The following is a 27,767-nucleotide window of genomic DNA, read 5'->3' as shown; positions in this document are numbered from 1 at the left end:
AATAGCACTTCCTTTATCAGTGACCACTTACTACAGTCTCATAACAGACAATGTGTGATAACATTTTAAATAGAGGCGTAGAAAAGAAAATGAAGCCATGACGGTCTTCGAATGTGATGTGAGGACACTTGACTTCACTAGGGTGTGGATATGTAGAAAGGTTGACATGTGCATAAAGTGGTAAATGGTAAATTTACTTTGTGTTTTTTTGGGGGGGGAGAAGATAAGTTTAGTCCAGTTACTGAGTATAACTGCTTGGAATTTCTTTTTAAAGGGAATCCGCCAGCAGGTTTGTGCTATCTAATCTGACAGCAGAATGAGGTAGGAACAGAGACCCTGATTTCAGTGCTGTATCTCTCAGTTTACTGGGTGCAGAACTTATGATAGGATAATAAATTTCTCTGTTGTAGCTTTAGCAGAGCTTTGAATGTTGAGCCCTGTGTAACCCCACCCAGTTGATTGACAGCTTTCTATGTACAATGTACATTTACAGAAAGCTAATCAGTAGTGCTGGGGGTGCGGTTGGACTAGATGGCATTGCACTCTCTAGTCCTGTCGTGGTAATCTCCTTCTGATAAAACTGCAAAACACTGCCCGGTAAGTGACACAATGCTGGAATCAGGGTTTCTGCCCCTACAACATGGCACTCTCACATTACATAGCAAAAACCTGGAGACAAATTCCTTCTACAAAGAAAAACCGCCACACTTTTGCAAAGTTATAAGCAATGGGTTCTCTCTAACTAACATGATTAGCTAGATTTATTGTGTAATTTCCATCTTAAAATTACTATGTACTGAATGTATAAGGTATAATCAACAGGAATTCAACTACAGGAACATGCACTGATCACAATAACATAGGACCATTGGCCCCTTGCGCAGTTCTCCTGCACAGCAGCACCGCTCCATTTAGGTGAATGAGGCTGTGCTGTAGTATCATATACAGAATTATTATGCATGGAAGATAACTGAGAGAGCTGCTGATCTTAACTAAAATGTGATCCCGTCATTCATTTAGAATCCTGACAGCTGGGATTCTACCAACTACAATCTGATATGGCAATAAGCCTTAAGTTGGTAAGTCTACTGGACCTCTACATAAAAATTTTGCAAAATTCCCATGATCGTCTAATATAAAGCTGAGAATCCTGAAACTGTGCAGAAAATCTATGTACATGGTCAACGTGTTTGGATAGGGCTAAGCCGCAATACCAAACACAGTTAGTGGACAAGAGTGAGCCTGTTTAGGTGGGAAAGAAAATCCATACTTTTTCCATGTACCACTTATCTTAAATATCTATAACTATTATAACTTATTTCAGTGATCACAAAAGAGTTTGTCAATCCTACTCTTGAAAATTAGTATTCAATAAGTTGAGATCTCTTTTCCATATAACTGTCTGGAGGTAATTGGATTCTCTGAATTATAGTCAGTCGTAATAACAGCACATAATGTGTTACTCCTCTTATTTATAAAATGGTGGTGATTTGGAGCACAATGGGCTGTATGGAGGTTTCTTACTGGATGATATATGGAGGATATTAATTACATGCTTTCAATCCACTTTATAACAGGTAAAAAGAAAATGAGCAAATACCCTGAAGTAAGTAAATAAATAGCAATAGTACATGAAAATAATATAGGGTATTTGTTTAACATAAATACAATGTAAAAGCCATCCCACCACGTCAAGGCGACCATATTCAGTACAGTCCTAACCTCCAGCATTAAAACCTTGGTCCTGTTCAGCCTTTATTCACATTTAAGTCACTTAACATATGGTAATGTTTCATTACTACAGGTTAGGACTGATCTGAATAGGGTCACCTTGACGTGGTGGAATTGCTTTCACTTTTTGGAATCAAAATTATGGTAACTAAGTACCCTATGTTATTTTCATGCTCGATTGCTATTTGTTTATTTACTGCAGGGTATTTGTTTATTTTGCTTTTAACGTGGATTTTGTCTGTTTAGTGGTCAGTGTGAACATGCGCCTACATGTTTCATGCATACCACGTTATATTCCAGTTCATCTCTTTAGGTTTTTGGTCCATTTTATAACAGAATTACTTTAGTTAAACCTTATTTCTGTGATCTTTTTTTATAACTTTTCAATGAGTCATTATTACATTCTATGGGTTGTATGGGATTATAACGAAGGGTCTTCTTTACTTCCAGGAAAGGCATGACTCTTGTTGATGGGTTATATCTGATATTGTAGCTGAGCCATATTTACATTAATAAGGACAAAAGTGGGACTGTTCCCAATGAATTATAAGACCAATTTTTAACATCAGACAACCGCATAAAAATGCTTCAAAATTGTACACCTTACTTTTTCCCTTTAGACAACCATGATTTGCACTGCCCATGATGCAGTTCCAGGATGACAAGGGCAGAAGACCAGCTGCCATGGAGGACCAAACTAGACACAGAACCAGGGCAAAATGAATTGAATTGTACATCTCTAAGCCTATACTATTTTAAGGATTGGCATGATTTAATAAAAAGGTAGGAGGATTTTCTTCTCTTGACTTCGTCAAGTGTTGTTTTCTGATTACGCAAAACTAGTACTAATACAACTTACAAGAAATGAAGTAAAGGGAAGATGCTTGCTATGCTCTTTGCATAGGCACATACAGTAACTACTGCAGATATGGTACAAATATTTAAGAATGGAAAAATACATCAAATACATATTCTTTGTTTTTTATAGACAGGTGTCTTCTATTTCCACTCAGTAGGATAATAGATGATGGATTTGTGTTCTTGTAGAAAAGGAGAAAAAGAGAGGAACAGTCAACAGTTTCATGTCTCACAGTTATCACAACATTGTATTACTTAGGCTTCTTAAATTGGGCACACTGTGTCTTACATAAATATTGTGTATGTGTGTGAATATTCTTTATATTGTGTATATAGAGTATCAGATGAAAGATACTGGAAAATACTTAAAAGAATTATCATGAAGACAAGACAGCTTTGACACTTATCTGGATTCTCAGGCACTGAGCAAACATTCTTAAGACGAAATCTATCTTAGCAGACACAATAATGTCTCAAATCAGAGATTATATTGTAAATGTTATCTTTTCTTGATACATGTCTTGTGAATCTTCCGGAAACAAATGATGATATTCGAATGCCTTTTGTTCATTGCCTTACACACTCAACCAATGGTGAAGCTAATGGGAGACATTAAGAAACACATTTTTAGTTATGTGAAGCAAATTCATAAACCAAGTAATGAATATACTGTATTTTTTGCAATATACAATGCTATTTTGAACTAATGAAGTAGACTCGAAGCATATGGCAGAAAGTTTCCATGGAGCCTTCATTTACAGTTACTATAGATTTTCACCTGTCACATGTCACCTATCTTATCCATGGTTTTTCCCTTTTTTTCTGTGCTATGTTGTGCATAAATATGTGATTCTCCAGAATTTCTTTTAGTCTATGCCTGATGAAGAGACCTGTGTGGTCTCGAAAGCTTGCAATTTGTTACCATCTTTTCAGTTAGCCATTAAAAGGTATCAACCACTGAGGACTCTCAATTCTAAATATTTTTCTATAGATTTTCTGGAAGCATTCTTCCTGGCACCATGTAGTGTCTACAGTTAATGTAATATTGCAATGCTATTCTTTCATAAGTACAATACTTAAAAAAAATCAAAATGAAAGTAATGATGTTAAGTAATCAACTAGGCTGCGTCCTTTAAGGGGTGAAAGTAAATGTGCTCGCTCTAACACGGCACTTATGATTTTTAGATTCAAAGAACTTTAAACTCAGTATACATGCATACAGTACTATCAGTCCTTGCTAAAATAACACCAACACTCTTTAAACTTTGAACCAATATTAGTAAAGTTAATTAGATGAGTTATATTAAGTTAGAGATGTGGAATGTTTTATTCATTTAGAGTTGTGGTATGTTTCAGGGAGCCTAAAAGGTATTTTTTCTCTTGTGGAGTGAGCCAAGTAGGTGTAAGTAGACTTATAGGCCACGCAATGCTTCTCTGGGAATTCTGAACAGTTTCATTTTATGAGGTAATGACTCAGGAAAGCTTCAACATATCCAAGTGATTCTGAGATTCTTTTGTGGCATGTTGTACTTCATGATAGTGGTAAATTTTGGCCCATATGATTTGTGTTTTTGTATGAAAATCTGACAAAAAATTAGAAAATTTTGCAATTTTCAAACTTTGCATATTTATGCACTTGTACCAGATAGTTATACCATTCAAAATAGTTTATAAATAACAATTACCACATGTCTACTTTATGTCAGCATTATTTCTGAAACATACTTTTTAGTTTACAAAGTTAGAAGGGTTAAAAGTTTATATGAGATAATATAACTAAAAGTGAGACCATTTTAAAAACTACACCCATCAAGCTGCTTAAAACCACATTCAATAAGTTTATTAGCCCTTTAGGGGCTAAAGCAATGTAAAATGAAAAAAATGAAAATTTTACTTTTTTCCCATAAAAATATAGTTTTTTGAAAAGGGTAACAGGAGAAAATGGGCCATGCAATTTAGTGTGCAGTTTCTCCTGAGTACACTGATACCCCATACCCCATATGTGGTGGAAAACTACTGTTTGGGCGCATGGCAGGGCTTGGAAGGTAAGGAGCACCATTCAACTTATAGAGCAAAAAAATGGCTGGAATAGATAGCGGATACCGTGTTGCATTTGAAAAGCCCCTGAGTACACCAATACCCCATGTGTGGAAGGAAATTACAATTTGGGCACACGGCAAGGCTCAGAAGGGAAGCGACGAATGAACTCTGGAACATAATTTTAGCAGGAAAAGATACTGGATGCTGTGTCAAATTTGAAGAGCCCTTGAGGTGCCAAACTAGCAGAAACCCCTACAAGTGACCCCATTTTGAAAACAATACCTCTTTAGAAATTCATCTAGGGGACTAGTGAGCATTATTAACCCGAAGTATTTCATAGAATTGTATAACTTTGGACTGAGTCAATAGGAAATTACCATTTTTTCAACTCAAATATTGCTTTGGCCCCAAGTTTTCAATTTTCAAAAGGGAAAGTAAGACAAAAAGGTCTGTACAACTTGTTAGATACATTCTCTTGAGTATGCCAATACCCAATATTTGATCGAAAATGACTTTTGAGACCCATTTCGAAGCTCAGAAGGGAAGGAAAGCCATATTGGAGCTTATACCTTGCTGGAATGGTTTGAGGGTGCCATATCACATTGGCAGAGCCTCTGAGGTGTCAGAACAGCACTCCCCATTATTGAACCCATTTTACAAACTACATTTCTCAATTAATTAATTACTTTAAGGGTGCAGTGAGCATATTGACATCACATGTGTCTCAATGAATGTTATACAGTTGTGCTCAAAAGTTTACATACCCTGGCAGAATATTTGCTTTCTTGGCCTTTTTTCCAGAGAATATGAATGATAACACCAAAACTGTTTCTTCACTCATGGTTAGTGGTTGGGTGAAGCTATTTATTGTCAAACTACTGTGTTTTCTCTTTTTAAATCATAATGACAACTCAACAAATCCAAATGACTATGATCAAAAGTTCACATACACTGGTGATTTTGACCTGAAGTTGACACAAATGAGTTTGAATGGCTACTAAAGGTAACATCCTCACCTGTGACCTGTTTGCCTGCAATTAGTGTGTGCGCATAAAAGCTGAGTGAGCTTCTGGGATCTAGACAGACTATTACATCTTTCATCAAGCCACTGGATTGTAAGTCATGGGGAAAGCAAAAGAATTGTCAATGGATCTATGGGAAAAGGTAGTTGAACTGTATAAAACAGGAAAGGGATACAAAAAGGTATCCAAGGAATTGATAATGCCAGTCAGCAGTGTTCAAACTGTGATTAACAAATGGAAAATCAGGGACTCTGTAAAAACAAAACCACGGTCAGGTAGACCAGCAAAGATTTTGCTCACAACTGCCAGGAAAATTGTTCTGGATGCAAAGAAAAAGCTACAAATAACATCAGCTTTATTACAGTTTTCTCTGAAAACTAGCAGTGTGGCTGTTTCAAGATGCAGAATAAGGAGGCACTTGAAGAAAAATGGGCTGCATGGTCGAGTACACAGACAAGCCTCAATATTTCTGGAACAAGGTAATTTGGATTCATGAGACCAAAATTGAACTTTTTGGCCACAACCATAAACGTTACATTTGGAGAGAGGTCAACAAGGTCTATGATGAAAGGAACACCATTCCTACTGTAAAGCACAGAGGTGGATCACTGATGTTTGGGGGATGTGTGAGCCACAAAGGCATTAGAAAATTGGCTAAAGTTGAAGGAAAGATGAATGCAGTACATTATCAGCAAATACTGGAGGCAAATTTGCAATCATCAGCCTGAAAGCTGCGCATGGGATGTAATTGGATGTTCCAACATGACAGCGATCCAAAACACAAGGCCAAGTCGACCTGTCATTGGCTATAGCCGAGCAAAGTTAAGGTTCTGGAGTGGCCATCTCAGTCTCCTGACCTCAATATTTTTGAGCCACTCTGGGGAGATCTCAAGCGCGCAGTTCATGCTAGACAGAGCTGGAATTTACAGGAACTGGAGGCTATTTGCCAAGAAGAGTAGGCAGCTTTACCATCTGAGAAAATAAAGAACCTCATCTGCAACTACCTCAAAAGACTTCAAGCTGTCATCGATGTTACAGGGGGCAATACATGGTATTAAGAAATGGGGTGTGTGAACTTTTGATGAGGGTTATTTGGATGTTTTGGGTTGTCATTATGATTTAAAAAGAGAAAACACAGTAGATTGACAATAAATGGCTTCACTCAACCACTAACCATAAGTGGAGAAAAAGTTGGTGTTATAATTCCTATTCTCTGAAAGAAGGCAAAGAAATCAAAAATTCTTCCAGAGTATGTAAACTTGTGAGTACAAGTGTTCCATTGGGCAGCGAAGAAAAAATAATTATATTTTAACCTCAAAATTTTGTTTTAGCCCCAGGTTTTACATTTTGGGAACTTGGTATAAATGTCACCAAAATTTGTCCCACAATTTCTGTTGAATATGGCAATGCCCGAAATGTGGTTGTACAGTACTGCTTAGACAGGCGGCGAGACTCCGGAGGGAAGGAGCGCTATGTGACTCTCAGAGACCAAATTATTGAAGAATAGTGTGCGGACTCCATATACAGAGCCAATAAGTGCCGTAATAGCAGAATCCCCTCTCAAGTGACCTGATTTTGGAAATTTGCAAATGTACCTACAGGTGTAGTGACAGCTTTAACTCCATGGGTGAATTCCAGAAATAAGCAGCAGTGGATGTTCCTGAGTGAAAATTGCAAATCTGCAACTGTACTACCCATACATTGTTATGACCAGGACATTGCAGTGTCCATACATTGTCATGCCCGTACACATTGCGCCCAGCTCACATTTCTAGACACATGGGTGGTGTAAATTAAAGCGGGCTCTCATCACTACTAAATGCAAAACGTGTCAACACTAAATGTGGCTTAGGCACAGTGTGGGGCTCAGAAGGGAGGGGGCATTTGCCTTTTGGTTAGCAGAATTTTCGGGATTTCTTTTGGGGATGAGGAGCCACAGCACTTTTCCAGAACGTTTGGGTACTAGTAACATGGAAGCCCCCTATATTTCCATCAACAGATGACGACCCTGAGTGGGGACTTGTTTTGTAGATTGAGTTGAATCTTTTATTGGAAACATTTTACAAAATATTTTGCATCACATTTATCCTTTGCGCTACACTGAGCACTTACATCGGGGTTTCCATCTAAATCATCAAATTACGTGATTCAGATGAAACCCTTGAGGGATCAATTCACTGTAATTAGGCAGCAGAGTTACTCTGGACTCCATCTGGTCTCTGTTCTGAGGTGTCCTTTTCAGAGGTGCACAAAAACTGTGACTGATTGCGCTTTAATGCATGTTTAAAAATACAGACTCTGCCAGATCATAGGCCAAAGAGCAACTAAAGTGTTTCCATCTGCCTCATTGTAGGGAATCTTCAATTGTTCTGTCTGAATCACATATTTCAGAGATTTACACAGAAATCCAGATGTAAGCTCTCAGCGTAGAGCTCAAAATAGATATGAGCTGATCTATACTGTGATCTTTGGGAAGCAGAATGAACAAATCAACTGCAGGTCAAGAAATGGTTTTATTTATTTATTTTTATGTTGTGCCTCATATGGAATAAGTGATACCAGATTTATATCTTTTTTGGCTACTATCACAAGCTAAAAAACACTTTTTTTGTGCATCAACATATTTTGAGAACTATAATTTTTCCATACTTCTTCCAAAGGAGTCATGTGAGGGCTTGTTGTTTTAAGGGCAAGTTGCCATTTTGATTGGTACCATTTTCAGGCACATAATATTTTTTGCTTGCTTTCTATTCTTATTTTGGGAGGCAGAATGAACAAAAACCAACAATCTAGGAATTGTTTTTTGGGTTCTTTTTATATTCCATTCACCAAAAGTGATTAATCAGCTTTATTCTTCAGATCAGTACGATTACAGTGATAGCACAATAAAAATTATTTAATAGAAAAAATAATTGTTTTTGCATCGCTATACTCTGAGAGCTACAGCTTTTTTATTTCTCAGCCGATGGAGCTGTATGGTGGCTTGTTTTTTTGCAGGATAAGATTACATATACAGCTACATCATTTTTATTTCCATTTGTTCCAATTTTTGTATGATGAAAAAACATAGTTTTTTGCCCTGTTCTATATTTATATATTTCTTTTACGGTTTTCACTGAAGGGGTTTAATAGTTTTCTAGATCAGGTTGCTCACAACGCATAATACCAAATATGTGTACTTTTTTGTTTTTGTTTAACATAAATAAACCCATTTATTGGAATAATATTTTATCATTTTTTTATTTATGTGGCTTTTTTTTTACATTTTTTTTAACTTATCTACTTAGTCAGTCTACTAGACTTTAATCTTTATTACTCTGATTGCTGATATAATGCATTATACCTGTCAATGTTACACTGACAGAAGCCTCTTAGACCATGCTCCTGGCATGGTCTAACCAGGCTACCATAGCTGGCAGATCCGGGGGTCATCTTAATGACTTCTGATTGACATGACAACGAACGAGCCCTCACAATGATAGCCACCCCAAAATCTGTAATCAAAATCGGTCATGGCATTTAGGGGGCTAAATAGCCAGGGGCAATGCAGGCACTGCTCCTGGATGTGAAAGCCAGTGCTCGGGTATCATGTAAGCTGAGCTCCCTGAATTGATCGTGCGGACACAGCTCCTGTGCTGCACATAATCGCCATGACCTTCTTAGGCTATGTGCATGCATTGCTGATTTTGATGTGGATCCGCAGCATTTTTGGAAATGCGGAATTGCATCAAATCCGCAGTGTAGTGCACAAGCAATGTTATTCTATGTGAAATGAAGAATTGTTGTGTACATGCTGCGGAGAAATGAGCGAGGATTTGCAGCTTTTTATTTTCCACAGCATGTCAATTCTTTTTGCTGATCTGCAGCATTTCTGCATCCATTGACTTCAATTGAGTCAGGCACATCTGCAGCAAAACCGCAGGTGTAAAAAAGATCTGCAGATTTGCTACGGATGTGGGTGCGAGAAATGCTGCAGATTGGAAGTAGGGAAGTGTGTGAGCGGAGACTATGTGCGTATCTGTGTGCGGAGTCTTGGTGTATATGTGTGTCTGTGTGTGTGCATGTGTGTCTCTGTGTGTGTCTCTGCTTGTGTGTGGGTCTGTGTAAGCAGCCATTGTCTGATGGGACTACTGCTCCCATCCGACTATGAATGCTCACAGTGACAGCTAGCCGATGATGGGAAAGTAGTCCCATCAGGCAATTCATGTGTTCAGTACTTCAAAAAAAACATACAAAACATACAGCAGACATACAGGACATACATTACAGACAGTACATACTGTACAACATATAACATACAGTACATACTCACCAATCACCTAGTCCCCGAAGCCCTCGATCACCTGTAATAAAAATAACATAATTAACCAACCTATACTTACCTTTCCACAGTAGTCCAGTTAATAACGAGTGTCCCACGATGATCTCCCGTGTAGAACAGTGACATTGGGTGATGTCAGTGCTCTACAGGGCCTCCGCGATGAACTGACAGGTGGAGGCAATCCTCCGCAATGTATTCCTCTGCCACTGTCAGGAGAGAGGTCACCTGAGTTCATTTTCTTACCGGCAGCGCTGTGTGAGAAATTTCCCATGCAGCATTGCCATAAAGTGAGCCTGAACTCAAGTAACCTCTTCAGCGATGCACTGCAGAAGCCATTGTCTCCTGTCAGTGCATTGTGGGAGGTCCTGTAGAGCAGTGACATCACCCGATGTCACTGTTTTATAGTGGAGATCATTGTGAGACTCGTTATTAATTGGACTGCATCGGAACAGGACGTATACTGTTGGTTTATTATTTTTTATTTTTTTGCAGATGATCGATGGCTTCGGGGAATTAGGCATGGTTGTAAGTATGGTGGAATTAAGAATATTAAAATACTTTTTTCTGGCTGAGTCTTTATTTAACTCTTTCACTACTATGGGATTAGTAATGGATAGGTGTCTTATTGACGCCTCTCCATTACTAACCAGGCTTAATGTCACCTTACAATTAAAGGTGACATTAACCCCTTATTACCCCATATACCACCGCTACAGGGCAGTGGGAAGAGAGAGGCTAAGTGACAGAACTGGTGCATCTTACAGATGCGCCATTTCTGGGGTGGTTGGGAGCTGGTATTTGTAGCCGGGGGGGGGGGGCAATATCCATGGCCCCTCTCTATGCTATGAATATCTGCCCGCAGCTGTCTGCATAGCCTTTCTGGCTATAAAAGCCAGTAAAGGCTAATTATACAGCAGCGGGCTGATATTCATAGCCAGGGAAGCTCCATGGGTATTAACCCCTTCCCTGCCTAGAAACATCGGCCCCCGTCCCTTTTTTTAAAATTAAAGATATTTCATGCAGATTTTGTGTGTGTGTCCTTATTTAACTGTTTATGTACCATTTTATTAGGTTCATTACTAAACATCGGCCTTGGTATTATCTACCTATTATCTATCTATTATCTATCGATCTATTAGCTATCTATCCATCTATCTATCTATCTATCTATCCCATGTATATCGATTATCTAGCTATCTAGCTATCTAGCTATCAAGCTATCATCTATCTATCTATTATCTATCTAAATAGAAAAGACAAATAGCAGCACAAACTTGAGAAGATTTTGGGTCCAATACTTCCTGAATATTGTGGTTGTCCAACGCAAAATATAAATAGAAAAAAATCAGGCAGCACTCCAGTTCAAGAAAAATGATGTACTTTAATCCAGCTAGCTTGATACCTAGACACTTTGATGATTTAATATTGTTTGGGTGCTCACACCAAATTTTGATTTATATTTTCTTTTTGTTCATTCACTTTTTGTTAATTTATAAAAAGAAACTATTAACACTTATATTTTTAAAATCATTCTTTTGCAGCAATTTTTCAGCAGGAAAAAAATACTCTTATGTAATTAGCATAGATATACTAAAGAACGTGAACCCTAAATGGGAAGCCAGCTACTTCAAGCCATAACATGACTTCCTACTACCCTCCTATACATTACCAGAAAAATGGACTATGTCTAATTACTTTCTGGGACACTTAACTTTTATTATATTTACGTACTTTTATCTTATGCACTGGCATGCATCTGAATATACAAAACGTATGTTATTAACTTTTTATAAATATGTCTCAAAGTTAACCTTCTGTCAGTATTCTGTCAGAACATTTATGGTTCGAGTATGGACAGTGAAGTATGGATTGGCTTGACATATACTTATACGGCTGTTGAGCTTGGGTTGGGAGAGTCATGTCCGAACTGAAAGTCGCATAATGTACTTGGACTGTGAATTTTTGAAAGTTTGGAGCTGGCCTTAAATGCTAATTTATTAAAAGCAGATTCTTTGGAATGCTTTGACAACTTTACATATATGCTAGCCACCTTAGGGACAACTTTAAGCATTCTTAACTCCTAAGTGTGATGCAGCTCTGTTTTTCTCATTATTGAAGCTAATAAGTAGCATTACACTGCGGCAATAACAGGGCATTGTCCTGGCAATGTCCTGATTAAACACGTGGCCGGCAGTAGCCTGTATTACTAATTACATTGTTAAACCTATCATTAGCATGCTCTACTAAGTCAGTGACTAGTGCAGCAATAGTAATGACAGACCAAAGAAAATCAACTCTTATTTTGCTCTTTCCTGTTGAATACGAGATCTTTCAAGCAATATTGATTTGGTTTTGGTTCAACACTCTATAGTATTACCATCAATAATTTGAATATTTTTGATCAGATTATGGTTCTTATTTTTTCTATATATCTGCTACATTTATTTTTATTCTTACTTTATTATATGTTTTCAGGTTATTGTAAATATTATTATTATTATTATAAGTGGGGACACCTATTTTTGTGGAGAGGATTCTCATAGAAAATAATTGTATTAAACTACATAATTTGAATTAAAAACCATTAAAAATTGGAAAAGCAACTCAACCACAAAAATGATGAGAAAAAGCACAAACACTGTACATGATAATGGTATGGTACATAAAGTGCAACAATACAAATTATGCAGAATAGCGAACATCAAGTAATAATCCAACAGACAGTTTAAAGAGAGATAGAAAAATTTGACAATATAAATGGAGTAAAGGTGAGTATAATATCATCAATACTAGTCATAGAAATAATATGGCCTTTCAAGAATATTGTGTGAAGATTAGGTAAAGTGCATAGTGCAGACAATTTTCAATGAAATATATAGAGAGGGATAAATCAATCCAGTATCTAATTGCATATCAAATCTGTCCATTTTTCATCTGAAGAAAAGAATATAAAGAAAATTTTTTATTTTAATTATTGAAGCAGTGTAGTAGGATTATATGCATATGCACAGGGCCGGACTGGGACTAAAATTCAGCCCTGGCATTTGAAGTTACACAGGCCCACTGGTCACATGGTGACTGTATAATATCTTTGTACACTTGTAGGCAGGGCCGGTTTTAGGCAAAGTGGGGCCCTACTCCTAGGCAAAGTTTAAAATGGAGCCCCAAATGCCAACATATTACACATCACACAAAAGCATTTCGGTTGTATTTACATGCGCTGAGTTCAGGCCGCTAAACGAGTTTGATCAACAATACTGAAGTTGTTCAAAGCTTGTTTCCCGTCCTCTTTCCACCAGCTGAGGAATAATGATGGGACAGAGCGATCACTAACAGATCACCATACAGTATCATATTATCAGCAGCACATCTACAGTTTACGCCGGCGATGTACTGCTGAGAACAATGATTTTTGTTCCAGCAAAAACAATCTGAATATGCAGCATTTTACTTGTTTAGTATAATACACTCCCTATAGTCCTCCATATATTAAAATACACTGCTCAGTCCTCCATATAGCATAATGCACTCATTATAGTGCTCCATATAGTATAATGCACTACCATAGTCATCCATGTAGTACAATTCACTTCCCATAGTATAATGCACCCCATAGTTCTTCATATAGTATAACGTATTCCTCATAGTCCTCAATACAGTATAATGCAGCCCACATATGGTATAATGCAGCCACCACCCTACAGAATATAATGCAGCCAACCCAGAGTATAATGCAGCTACCCCATAGGAAATAATGCAGCCCCCTCATAGTTTAATGCAGCCCCCTCATAGTGTATGATGCAATCACCCCTCATGAAATCTAATACAGCCCCCATAGAATATAATACAGCCCACCTCCCCATAATATATAATGTAGCCCCCATAGAATATAATGAAGCCCCCCGTAGTGTATAACACAGCCTCCCCCATAGAATATAATATACCCCCATAGTATATAACACAGCCTCCCACATAGAATATAATATACCCCCCATAGTATAAAGCAAAGCCCGCATAGTATATAGCACAACCCGCATAGTATATTGCAAAGCCCGCATAGTGTATAGCACAACCCACATAGTATATAGCAAAGCCCTCATAGTATATAGCACACCCCGCACAGCATATAGCACAATCCGCATAACAAATAACACAGCCCACGTAGTAGTATACAGCACTGCCCACACAGTAGTATACAGCACAGCCCACACAGTGGTCTACAGCACAGCCCACACAGTAGTATACAGCACAGCCCACACAGTATCCAGCACAGCTCACATAGCAGTATACAGCACAGTCCACATAGCAGTACAGAGCACAGCCCACATAGTAGTATACAGCACAGCCCACATAGCTGTATACAGCACAGCCCACATAGCAGTATACAGCACAGCCCATGTAGCAGTATACAGCACAGCCAACGTAGCAGTATACAGCACAGCCCACGTAGTAGTATACAGCACAGCCCACGTAGTAGTATACAGCACAGCCCACACAGTAGTATATAGCACAGCCAACATAGTAGTATATAGCACAGCCCACGTAGTAGTATATAGCACAGCCCACACAGTAGTATATAGCACAGCCCACACAGTAGTATACAGCACAGCCCACATAGTAGTATACAGCACAGCCCGCATCTCTCCTCCCCCCTGAGAATGGCCCCACAGTCCAGTAAGAAAACCACACTCCTCACCTCTCCTCGTGCTCACGTTGCTCCCTGCTCCTGTCTCGGCGGCTGCCGCTGCACTGCCTAGGACACAGTGAGTGCGCGATGATGTCATAACCCATGTTGATGTCATGACCCAAAGTGTCAGAGGCAGAGTGGAGAATGATCGGAGAGCGTCAGCAGATGAACTCTCCTCCATTATTGCATTCAACTGTACTGGCGTCATAGACACCGGTTTAGTTGAATGCGGCGGTGCTGGTAGGGGGGTGTGTTGTGAATTCTGTGGTCAAGCTCCCTCCTGTGGTCATGAGTGGTACTTCGGCTGGTTCTGTCCATGAGCTTCCTCTGGTGGATGTGAGTGGGGCTGCGGCTTCTGAGTTTCCTTCCTCAGGTAACGAGGTTAAGTCGTTAGGTGCTGCTCTATTTAACTCCACCTAGTTCTTTGTTCCTTGCCTCCAGTCAATGTTCCAGTATTGGTCTTGCTCTCTCCTGGATCGTTCTTGTGGCCTGTCTTCCCTGCATAAGCTAAGTTCTGCTTGTGTTTCTTTTGTTTGCTATTTTTTCTGTCCAGCTTGCTATTTTGGTTTGTCTTGCTTGCTGGAATATCTGGGACGCAGAGGGAGCACCTCCGTACCGTTAGTCGGTGCGGAGGGTCTTTTTGCGCCCTCTGCGTGGTTGTTTGTAGGTTTTTGTGCTGACCGCAAAGCTATCTTTCCTATCCTCGGTCTATTCAGTAAGTCGGGCCTCACTTTGCTAAAATCTATTTCATCTCTGTGTTTGTATTTTCATCTTACTCACAGTCATTATATGTGGGGGGCTGCCTTTTCCTTTGGGGAATTTCTCTGAGGCAAGGTAGGCTTATTTTTCTATCTTCAGGGCTAGCTAGTTTCTTAGGCTGTGCCGAGGCGCCTAGGTCTGGTCAGGAGCGCTCCACGGCTACTTCTAGTGTGGTATGATAGGATTAGGGATTGCGGTCAGCAGAGTTCCCACGTCTCAGAGCTCGTCCTATGTTATTAGTAACTATCAGGTCATTTTGTGTGCTCTTAACCACCAGGTCCATTGTGGTTCTAAACCACCAGTTCATAACAGGGGTGAGTCGGCGCGCTGCAGCCCACTACTGCCACCGGCCCTCGATGGCCAGTCCGGCCCTGCATATGCACCCCTTCTGAGGAAGATTGAATATCGAAAGCGCGTTAAGGAGTACACTGGTACGTGACTTCAGACAGGTTGTATCTTAATTTTCTTTGATACTTTCAGTTGCTGCTACTGCGGTCTATTTAACCATTTCAGGTCATGGTGTGCACATTATGCTCTGTTTTTCCTTTGAAGGCTTTAGATCTCACTGATCCTACTACACTGCTTCAATAATTAAAATAAAAAAAACCTTTATATTCTTAGCCTTCAGATGAAAAACGGACAGATTTGATGTGCAATTAGATACTGGATTGATTTATCCCTCTCTATATAATTCATTGAAAATTGTCTGCATTATGCACTTTTCCTAATCTTCACACCATATTCTTGAACGGCCATATTATTTCTATGACTAGTATTGATGATATTATACTCACCTTTACTCCATTTATAGTGTCAAATTGTTCTATCTCTCTTTAAACTGTCTGTTGGATTATTACTTGATGTTCGCTATTCTGCATAATTTGTATTGTTGCACTTTATGTACCATACCATTATCATGTACAGTGTTTGTGCTTTTTCTCATCATTTTTGTGGTTGAGTTGCATTTCCAATTTTTAATGGTTTTTAATTCAAATTGTGTAGTTTAATAAAATTATTTTCTATGAGAATCCACTCTGGAGGATTTTGTTTGTCCCTACATTTTCTTTGGTTACCTTATGGTCCTCCTATTTTGGTATTTTTTGAGCACGTCATTTTGTATTTATTTTTGTGGAGAGCATAGAAGATCAATTCTACAACTAGTATCCTACACTATGCAGTGCAAAGTTGATCATTTACTGTAATGAAATTTCTTCCATCAACCCCTTTTTTTCCTTCACAGATGTAGTAAGCATTGATTGTACCATACCTGTTACACTGAAAATGTACTTTATGCTTCAGGTATCCAACATATATTAGTTTCTCTATTACTGTTGATAATGATTATTAATATACAATGGTACATCTATCATGGATAACAAAATATGTGGTGTACAATAAAGGGGTGTCCCGACAATAAAAACTTCCTGTGGATCAGTGATAAGTGTCTGATTACTAGGAGCATCACATCTTTGGATTATCCACTTATGTGAATGGGGATCCAGTAACCCCAGATTGGAAAAAAGTTATATATTGTAGGAAAGCAATAGGTCAAGTTTTGGATGGTAGATATGTGTCGGTAATGTAAGCTGTGCCAGTAACACAAGGTTGGCAAGAGGACTTAATGTGACTGGATTTTGGGTTCTGTTTTTTTTGGACTTACAAAAAGAACCTGGCTGGGAAAAGTTGATCCTGTGATCCAATCCTAGGTTTACAGGCTTTGTAATAGCAGCTGGGTTAACTCTGCAGAATGGAGTGTGTTGAGTCTGGAGAAAGACAGAGCTGCTATTTAGTCTGCTCTGCCAAGAGGGGATTTGCTAGAGCCAAACAGAGAGGTGTTTGTTTGGTGAACACGTTTAATACAAGTGTGAACTGCTTTTTGGAAATACAAAGACTGCTGAGGCTGCTACATTTATGTTGTTTCATTCTAGCTGAAGAAAAGGATGGTTTATGTTATTTGTTGATACTGAAGGAAGGCTGTTTTTATTTTGGAGCCGTAAAGTTTGTGATGGACAATAAACTACATGCTTTTTTATATAAAGCATGTGCTATACAAGTGGCTACCCGAGAGCATGCAATCCCTGCAATATATTGATAGAATGTTAAATAAATGCTATATCCAGGGCTGTTTTAGTTATAGCTGTGAAATATCGCAATAACTAGTGATTTGGTTTAACAACACAAGTTTTGCAACTAAGCTGCTTTACATTTACAAAGGGTGAAAACACTTTTTGACCCCTTACCAAAATCTGCATACATTTGTGGAGCATGTTAATTGTGAGAGTTCAGGAGCTCAGCCTAAATCAGACCTGCTAGATGCTGGCTGCGTTACACAGCCAACATCTGTCTCTAACAGCAGCAATCAGAGCTGAGCTGTTAACCTCTTAAATTATACCCTCAATCTCTGAGAGTACCATTTAAGGCGCTGTACAGACGATGTGCAATTTCATGTGCCAAATGGCCCCATCAGAGATGTTATTACAGGTTGCTAATGGCTGCCATGGCCCCTTCACCTGCCATAGGATGTCATGGACTTTTCTACATGCAGCAATACAACAGTACTGTGGTATAAAGAACAACGATTAGAGAATAGCAAATTAAGTCCCTTAAGGAGACTGAGAAAAAAAGGGCAAAAATAGTGAAAAAAAAATCACCTCATCCCTCAAAAAATCAAGCCCTCCTCACATGGCTCAATTAATGTAAATTAAAAAAATAATAAATAGTTATTGGTTGCAGAAAATGGCTAAAAACTTTTTTTTTCTATAGAGCCAAGTCTCTTATATGATGGTCTTTTATATCATCTGATTAGTTAAAACTTAGTTTTTGGGGTGACAGTCTATATTTAACTTATTCCCACCAAAGTAGTCATTTTTCACCTCCTTGATCAGGCCAAATTTTTCAAATCTGATAAATAACTATGAGGCAATAACTTTGGAATGCTTTTATATATGCCAGTGATTCTGAAAATGTTTTCATGACACATTGTACTTTATGATCATGGTATATTGAGGTAGATATAATTTGTGTTTTATTCATGAAAATATCTAAAATTTCCTAAAACGTATTAAAAATTCTTAATGTTTAAACTTTACGCTTTATGCCCATGAAACAGATAGTCATACCATGCAAAATAATGAATAAATAATGTGTATAATATGTCTACTTTTTGTAAGCATCATGACTGGAAAAAGCTGTTTTTTTTGTTAAGATTTTAGAAGAAATAAAGGAGCAAAAAATCATCCAAGCTTTTCAATGATTTTTTATTCACTTGTGTGAACCCAACATTGCACTGACTGGAGGCCTCTTAGGCCCTGTTTAGGCCGCACCTAGTAGACCTGGAGGTTATTCTTTGACCTCCACTGGCACTTTCAAGTATCGGCACCCCATGATCCTGTCACAGGAGAATGCCGATGGGGTGAGAAGACATCTAGAGGGTTAAATAGGCTGTACCCGCAGGACCTCAGCTGATAGTTAAACAGAGTTCCATCAAAGATTGTGAAAAGCACAAGCTCTTATGCCAGCATAATCCCCTAGAGAAACCAGGACATCTAATGTTAAGAAGGAGTTACACATGCTTTTATCTCTTTTATGCTTTAAAACCAAAGTCTCTAATAAGGTATATTAAAACACTTACAGTAAACTGACGCACTTCTCCACTTTCTATTAGATCATATTCCTTTTCGGGAGTTATAGCGTAAGCAAATTTCTGAAGTAAAATAAAAATACACATTATGCTTTGCATTACATAATACACATACAACATACATATGTACAGCTCTGGCAAAAATTAAGAGACCACTGCAAAATGTTCAGTTTGTCCGATTTTTCTCTTTATATATAGGTATATTTTTGAGTAAAATGTAAATTGTTCTTTAATTCTATAAACTTCTGACAACATGTCTCCGAATTTCCAAGCAATAAATTTTGTATTTTTTTTCTGACAAATAAAAATGGTCAAAATAAAAAAAAAACAGTGCTTTCAGACCCCAAATAATGCAAAGAAAACAAGTTTATAATCATTTAGAAACAACAATACTAATGTTTTAACTCAGGAAGAGTTCAGAAATCAATATTTTGTGGAATAACCATGATTTTTAATCACAGCTTTCATGCATCTTGGCATGCTTTCCACCAGTCTTTCACACTGCTTCTGGCGCAGAAATGTAAGCAGTTCTTCTGTGTTTGATGGCTTGTGACTAAACATCATCCTCTTGATTACATTCCAGAGGTTTTCAATGGGGTTCAGGTCTGGAGATTGGGCTGCCCATGATAGGGTTTTGATGTGGTGGTCTCTTAATTTTTACCAGAGCTGTATAAGCACTGCTCAAATGTCTGATAAGTTGTATCTCACAAAAACGAAATTATATATTTCTTAACAATTTTTCAAAGAATTACATTTTACACAGAAACTTCTGTACATTGTATTAAACTAAATTGGACATAAAATAGTCATCAAAAGGTTATTCCAGCAGAAATTGTGCATCAGAAAATTTTCAAGATATGTTTGAGAAACACAGAGAAATTACTAAAATTGAAATGCATCGATTTAGGTCTACCTTAGCTATGCAGATGAACAAATCTTCTATACCATAACTTTTTTGAGATCTATGAAACCATATGTTCCATCTACGTATCACAGCTGATGTCAGTGATTGGCTGCAGCGGTCATGTGGGTAGGCAACATATGACTGTTGCGGAGAGGTAAATAGATATAAGTGGAGAGCTCTACCATGGTGGCAATTGAGCCACAGGAGATTCATTAGGTCAGTGGTTATTTCATATCTTTTAATGCCTCTAGCCAAATTTTTAGCAAACCAATTTTTAAATAGATTATTAGCAAAAATATGTGGATCTTTGCCCTGGAAAATGTGTGTAACACTTTGAGGTCTCTTAGGATTATATCCAACCACTTTTTAGCTCTTTAACCCCTTTCTGACCTCGGACGGGATAGTACGTCCGAGGTCAGAAGTCCCTCTTTGATGCGGGCTCCGGCGGTGAGCCCGCATCAAAGCCGGGACATGTCGGCTGTTTAGAATGTGCCCGTAAAAGGCGCGGGCAGAATCGCGATCTGCCCGCACCTATTAACTAGTTAAATGCCGCTGTCAAACGCAGACAGCGGCATTTAATTACCGCATCCGGCCGGGCGGCCGGAAATGACGACATCGCCGACCCCCGTCATATGATCGGAGGTCAACGATACTTCTCCATTGTAACCATAGAGGTTCTTGAGACCTCTATGGTTACTGATCGCCAGTATCTGTGAGCGCCACCCTGTGGTCGGCGCTCACAGCACACCTGATTTTCTGCTACATAGCAGCGAACAGCAGATCGCTGCTATGTAGCAGAGCCGATCGTGCTGTGCCTGCTTCTAGCCTCCCATGGAGGCTATTGAAGCATGGCAAAAGTTTAAAAAAAAAGTGAAAAAAAAAGTGAAAAAAATAAAAAATATATAAAAGTTTAAATCACCCCCCTTTCGCCCCAATCAAAATAAATCAATAAAAAAAAAGAATCAAATCTACACATATTTGGTATCACCGCGTTCAGAATCGCCCGATCTATCAATTAAAAAAAGCATTAACCTGATCGCTAAATGGCGTAGCGAGAAAAAAATTCGAAACGCCAGAATTACGTTTTTTTGGTCGCCGCGACATTGCATTAAAATGCAATAACGGGTGATCAAAAGAACGTATCTGCACCAAAATGCTATCATTAACAACGTCATCTCAGCACGCAAAAAATAAGCCCTCAACCGACCCCAGATCATGAAAAATGGAGACCCTACGAGTATCAGAAGATGGCGCAAATCTTTTTTTTTTTTTTTAGCAAAGTTTGGAATTTTTTTTCACCACTTAGGTAAAAAATAACCTAGTCATGTTAGGTGTCTATGACTTGGAGAATCATAGTGGTCGTAGTGACCTGGAGAATCATAATGTTAGGTTAGTTTTAGCATTAAGTGAACCTAGCAAAAAAGCCAAACAAAAAACAAGTGTGGGACTGCACTTTTTTTGCAATTTCACCGCACTTGGAATTTTTTTCCCGTTTTCTAGTACACGACATGCTAAAACCAATGATGTCGTTCAAAAGTACAACTCGTCCCGCAAAAAAATAAGCCCTCACATGGCCATATTGATGGAAAAATAAAAAAGTTATGGCTCTGGGAAGGAGGGGAGTGAAAAACGAACACGGAAAAACGAAAAATCCCAACGTCATGAAGGGGTTAAGGCAATCACAGCCTTAGTAATGTCAAAGTCACCTGGAAATATAAATGGCTATGTATAAACGGAGCCTGTTTTCACTTTCCTGACAAAGCTCCATTTTTCAATTCTGTGTCACTTTATGTAGCAACAACTCTAGAATGCTTCTTCAAACCTTGTGATTATGAGATTTTTTTTTATGACACTTTGTGATTCATTACCTTGGTACATTTAGGTCAATAAGATTTGCATTCATTTTTAAAAATTGCAGAAAGTTGGCAAAAGTGTTGAAAAATTAGCAGTTTTCAAACTTTGAGTTTTCATGCCCAAAATAGTTTTTCAATAGCGGTGATGTTTAGTAAAGCACTGTGGAATTAATGGCGCTATATAAGCAAGTGAATTTGCTACATAAAAATACATTTCTCATATGTTATTTTTAAAACATCATTTTATTATGGTGTTATAAGTTTGCAGAAATGTTTCATTTTTTTCAACAAATCAGAATCCACACAAAAGGGAGTACTTGTGTTATCTTTGTCTTACATTTAAAATTGTTTGATGATCTGGAACATTTAAGTGTGACAAACATGCAACGGAATGGGAAACCAGGATGCAGGCAAACACTTTTTCACACAACTGTATGTGACATTTTTTTTTTACTTTTTTTGCATTTTTTTAAATTATTACCCATGTCCAGAAAATGAGTTCATTCAGGAAGCCATAATGGCACAACGTAAATAAAATACGAAGATTAGGACTGCCCCATTATGAGATTGCCGTGAAGTGGCGGGGTAGCTCAAAGAATTGATCAATTGTTTGCTAAATGTCTCATATTTGAAATACAGTTAGAATTTATGTGCAATTGCACTTCAGTTATTGCGTTCTGACCATAAGCAGTGCTGGCTTCTTCCCTTTTTTTTTTTGCAGAAAATGAGTGACAAATGCAAAATTTTGTACTGTTTATGACACACACACTTTGTGAGGCAGATAGTCACAATTAAATTACTGTATTGTTTACCTTCTCTTTTATACATTTGTAACACTATTCATCCTTTCCAAAAAAGAATCTGCCAAGAAATGCTAGATAAAATCCAAAAAAATAACAGCAATAACAGCCGTCTGGCAGCAGTATTGTTATGCATGCATATATATCAAATTAGTCTATTAAAACAGGTGTGCAAAAAGAGGAACTGTTTGATACACGCACACTTTGTGATCAAGTGTAATATTTGTGGCTTGCTTTTGCATGAATGCAAAAAATTGAAACATTTCATTGAATAGTAGCAGATCACACAAGCAGCGCCAGATGCTATGTAGTCCATTCTGACCCTGCCCGACAGGCTTGATCTCCTCTTCTATGTTTCTCCATATCTGTTAAATCTGTATTATTCTCTGACTAGGGTTGAGCGAAACAGATCGTTCAATTTCAAAATTCGCCGACTTTTGGCAAAGTCGGGTCTCAGGAAACCCGACCCGATCCCTGTGTGGGGTCGACCATGCGGTACGCGACTTTCGCGCCAAAGTCGCGTTTCGTATGACGCGCTTGGCGCCATTTTTTTCAGCTAATGAAGGAGCATGGGCAGAGTGATGACATAGGTCTTAGGGGCGTGGACGCCTATCGTCATCTTGTTGCTTGTGCGCTGTAGCGATTTGCAATGTGTAACACCAGCTTTTCTGTTCAGGGACGGAGAAGAGAGAGAGAGAGAGAAAGAGAGAGAGAGAGAAAAAAAAAGTAGAAAAAAATTCCCATTGACTTTGCATTGGGTTTCGTGTTTCGGTCGATCCCCGACTTTTCGCCGTAATCGGCCGATTTCACTCGACTCGACTTTTGAGATAGTCGGGTTTCGCGAAACCCAACTCGACCCTAAAAAAGTAAAAGTCGCTCAACCCTATCTCTGACCGTCACACATTAATATTCCTCCTTACTGCTATGCTTTAAAACACTTTGTCAGAATTTCTCTTACTATATCTATAGCTAACCTGTGAGTTATGACATCCCTTCACTATCCAGATTCACGACAAAATGACTTCTGCATTTCCTGAAGCTACTTTAATACAGGCGAAGATAGACCAGCTCTATTTATTTGGGCAGCTGCAAGGCATTATGGGGACTCCTGCCCAACTCCGAGTGAAATCAATACAATTGAAAAAAAATACAATTCAAGTCCCCTAAATGACTTAAAAAAGTGAGAAAAGAGTTTTTAAATATATGACAAAAAATTAAAAAACACAAATATTCAAATCACCTCCATTTCATCCCATTAAAAATAAAAAAATGAAAAAAAACAAAAGACACATATTTGGTATTGCTGCATTCATAAAAGTTGGATCTATCATTAATCAGATAATGAGAAAAATCAAAACGCCAGAATTACTCATTTTTTACTTCGACAACATTGCATTAAAATGCAAAAAGAGGAAATAAAAACATTGTATCTACACCCAAATGGTATCAGGAAAAATTGTATAATTTAAAAAAAAAGCTCAGGGCGCAAAAAATAAGCCCTCACACAGCCCTATATCACAAAAAATGAAAATGCTATTGGTCTTGAAAAATGTAGTAAACAGCACAGAGAAAAAATAATAAAATATAACTTTTAATAATATATTTCTTAAAACTACCCCAACAAACAAAAATAATGTGATATAGTGCACGTTAAAATTACACTCAATCAATTACAACGTCCATCCGGACAGACATATCATAGGGATGTAAAAACTCTCATAAACCAGAGTCCCTAAAAATACATATGACAAACCAATTCTGATTAGATAGAGTGCCCAATCAAAAAAAGGTTAGTAGGTAGACCGTGTGCTCATAAATCCCGGCATCATACCGGGATACCGTAGATACCGTTCTTACATGGGGGACTAGGGTTCAGTCCTGATACTACTTGGGCTAAATGTGGTACCACATTTAGCCCAAGTAGTATCAGGACTGAACCCTAGTCCCCCATGTAAGAACTTTTGTTCCCTATTAGAGAGTACAGTTCCCCTGAGGAGTCGTGGTGAAGACGAAACGCGTCGGGTTGTACAGGGACAAATAGGGCTATGAGTATAAGGGTCAGATGTGGACTGCCCTTGTAAGGGCGGGAGTTTGGGGATCAGGGCCATTCTAGCCTATACAGGGCATATTAGGTCTATATGTGATCCACTCCCTCCATGGAAACCTGGTTGTCTGGGAATTAAGAGGAGATGACTGGTACCTGCTCGACTGATGGGTGAGATCCTCCCTTTTTTCCTGATTTATTTGTGTTGGTGTTTACATATGCAACCAGGCTAAGGAATCCACATATAGACTGTGTTGATATCCCTTTTTAACAAGAGCATCGGGTATGATGCCGGGATTTATGAGCACACGGTCTACCTACTAACCTTTTTTTGATTGGGCACTCTATCTAATCAGAATTGGTTTGTCATATGTATTTTTAGGGACTCTGGTTTATGAGAGTTTTTACATCCCTATGATATGTCTGTCCGGATGGACGTTGTAATTGATTGAGTGTAATTTTAACGTGCACTATATCACATTATTTTTGTTTGTTGGGGTAGTTTTAAGAAATATATTATTAAAAGTTATATTTTATTATTTTTTCTCTGTGCTGTTTACTGTTTAAGGAGAGAGAAATTGGGCTTTGACTCAACTTTGCTGGTATTTATTCTTGAAAAATGTAGACAAAAGCAAAAGAAAAAATTCTTACAAATTTCCCCCCCAAAATTTTCACAATTTAAGTAAAAAAAAAAAAATAATGTTTATTATGTACTTACTCATACTGACTTGGAGAATCATACTGCCAGGTCAGTTTTACCATATAGTATACAGGGTAAATAAAAAGAAAAAAAAACAATTGTGAAATTGCACTTTTTTGATGTTTCAATGCACTTGGAATTTTTTCTCATTTTCAGTACATTATGTGGTAAACTGAATGGGGTTATTCAAAAGTGCAAGTCCTCATACAGCTATATTCATGGAAAAATAAGAAAGGTATGGATCTTGGAAGAAGAGGAGGAAAAAACACAAACGAAAAAATGGAAAATGGAGATGGCGTGAAAGGGTTAATATTTGCCTGCCCAAGTGCATTCAGAATAGCAGAACACTCCTCAGTCAGCCATAATAATCTTAACTGATGGCATGCCAAGGCGTGTAAGTGACTGTATGTCTGGGTGTTTCACTCATACTGAATAAATCAAAATGTTTGGAAAATTTTGTTTAATTTTTTTTCATCATTTGCATATCACTAGCATTATCACTAACTATTGATCTTCTGACTTTCATAAGTGTATGTCTTTTCCTTCTTGGTGTTGCAAATTTATGTTAGAGTGTGTGTGAGTACGTAGAAGCACATACTGTATATAGAGTATATCTACATATATATAATATATATACATATATACATAAAATCAATACATAGGTAATGCACACACCATATATTGTTACTTACATCTCGAAATGATCCAGGAAGAGAACAAAATTTATATATAGCATAAATTGGTACCATTGCCATAGATGAAACCGCAAGTAACCATCCAATCACATTTGCCCATTCTGGGAATGTATAGTTTCCATATTTTGGAGACTTATAGGTGACAATGCTAACAACAACCACAAACTGCGAAAAAAGCAAATTATCATTATTATTACAATAAATTGAAAAATAAATAGATAGGTAGTATATACCTAGAGCTGTTTAGATGGACTTACACAGCCAACAATGTTTTTGGCAGATCTGTATAAATTTTCAAGTGTGATCTAAACACTTAAAGGAGTTGTTCACTACTATGACAATCCCTTCTCGATCTGAATGTTTGCCCTTGTGAAAATAAAAATACTTATACTCAGCTCCTGGCAGTGTCAGCAATCGCGTTCCCGGGTCTCACATGCGGTTGTTATGGCACATGAGCACTGCGCCCAATCAGCACTGGCGTCACTGAACCCACCTTCAGATGTGTATGCAATTAACAGGAAGTGAGAGAAGCTCACTTCCTCTTGACATCCAAAGGCGCGGACAATGACGCCAGTGCTGATTGGGCGCAGGGCTCATGTGTCATAACAACTGCACGAGAGCTTTGGGAACGCGAGGGCCGACACCATTGGAACAGGTTCTCTTTGCCCCAAGAGACTGGCCACTTCAAGGTGGTAAATTAGGCATCAAGCAAAAAGTATAAAATTAACAATCCTTCAATTCTTGAGAACAGAAATAATTTTTTATAGCAAGTAAATTGCAAAGTTGCACTTTACAATTTTTCCCAGGTAAAATGATACAACCCTATGACCGTATAATTCTATACACTGCGGTCAGTTTTACATGGTGTATGTACATAGAATGTGCTTTGATCAGAAGACCCAGGTTGACCGTTTCACATATTGCTATGGGTTGGGAGACCCAGCTGTCAGGCCAGATCTTTTGATGTGAGAACGGACTGTGTGAAAATGGCCTTACTGACAGATTTACCTATAGAAATCTGCCAAATGAGACTTTAAAATATTTGGTGAATTAGTCAATTTTCTATCTATACCCTGCTGAAAAAAGAAATGTTGGAAAGAAACGGAATGATTATTGTAAAATAGTTGAGAAAATTAGAAGTATAGGTCGGCTTGCCCAGTTTTTACTTTAGACAAACAATAACTAGCTGCATTTGTACCTGGAATAACCCTAATAAAACTAATTTCAAGGTCACTGTACAAATGTGAACATTTATGCAATTATTTTGCAGACAAAATAATAAATACATGTAAATCATTTTCTAGATAATGGTGTGTCCAAATAAACTATTATGTATTGGAAGAACAAAACAGAAATTGTCAAGGATAATTATAAAAATGACTGTTAATAAAAGGAGGCATGATTTAAAAAGAATGTCTATTCAAAAACTATTCATAGGGTAAAGAAAGTAAAACGTCTGAGAAATAAAATATGAGACAGCCGTGTACAGCTTACAATATCCTAACCCAATGATACCACAATGTATCAGCTTACAATATCCTAACCCAATGATACCACAATGTATTATACTAATCAAGTGTAAATTTTGCTCAATGAATGTCACACTCCAAATTTAAAATACTAATGACTCGTCTCCAGGATATAAGTAATAAGTAATTGACTCAGCTGATTGGACGAACCAGGAAGGAAAAGGCTTCTACATAGGTGAGTATA

The 27,767-nt window shown here is 38.0% G+C and overlaps 1 protein-coding gene across 1 annotated transcript in view; it reads right to left on the bottom strand.

Annotated features, from left to right (window-relative positions):
* The window catches only part of SLC6A3 (solute carrier family 6 member 3), a 192,969-nt gene that overhangs the window by 10,649 nt on the left and 154,553 nt on the right, over window positions 1-27,767 (bottom strand). Inside the window, exons 12-13 of the mRNA XM_069732277.1 lie at window positions 26,052-26,219; window positions 19,050-19,121 (exon numbers count right to left, since the gene is read on the bottom strand). Of these exons, the coding sequence (XP_069588378.1) occupies window positions 19,050-19,121; window positions 26,052-26,219 (240 nt within the window). The remainder of the gene's footprint in view (window positions 1-19,049; window positions 19,122-26,051; window positions 26,220-27,767) is intronic.

This window comes from Ranitomeya imitator, chromosome 6 (genome assembly GCF_032444005.1).
Source record: "Ranitomeya imitator isolate aRanImi1 chromosome 6, aRanImi1.pri, whole genome shotgun sequence".
In the NCBI taxonomy this organism is placed as follows: Eukaryota; Metazoa; Chordata; class Amphibia; order Anura; family Dendrobatidae; genus Ranitomeya; species Ranitomeya imitator.
The sequence above is the reverse complement of the archived record's forward strand: the minus strand, read 5'-3'. Positions and strand labels throughout refer to the sequence as shown.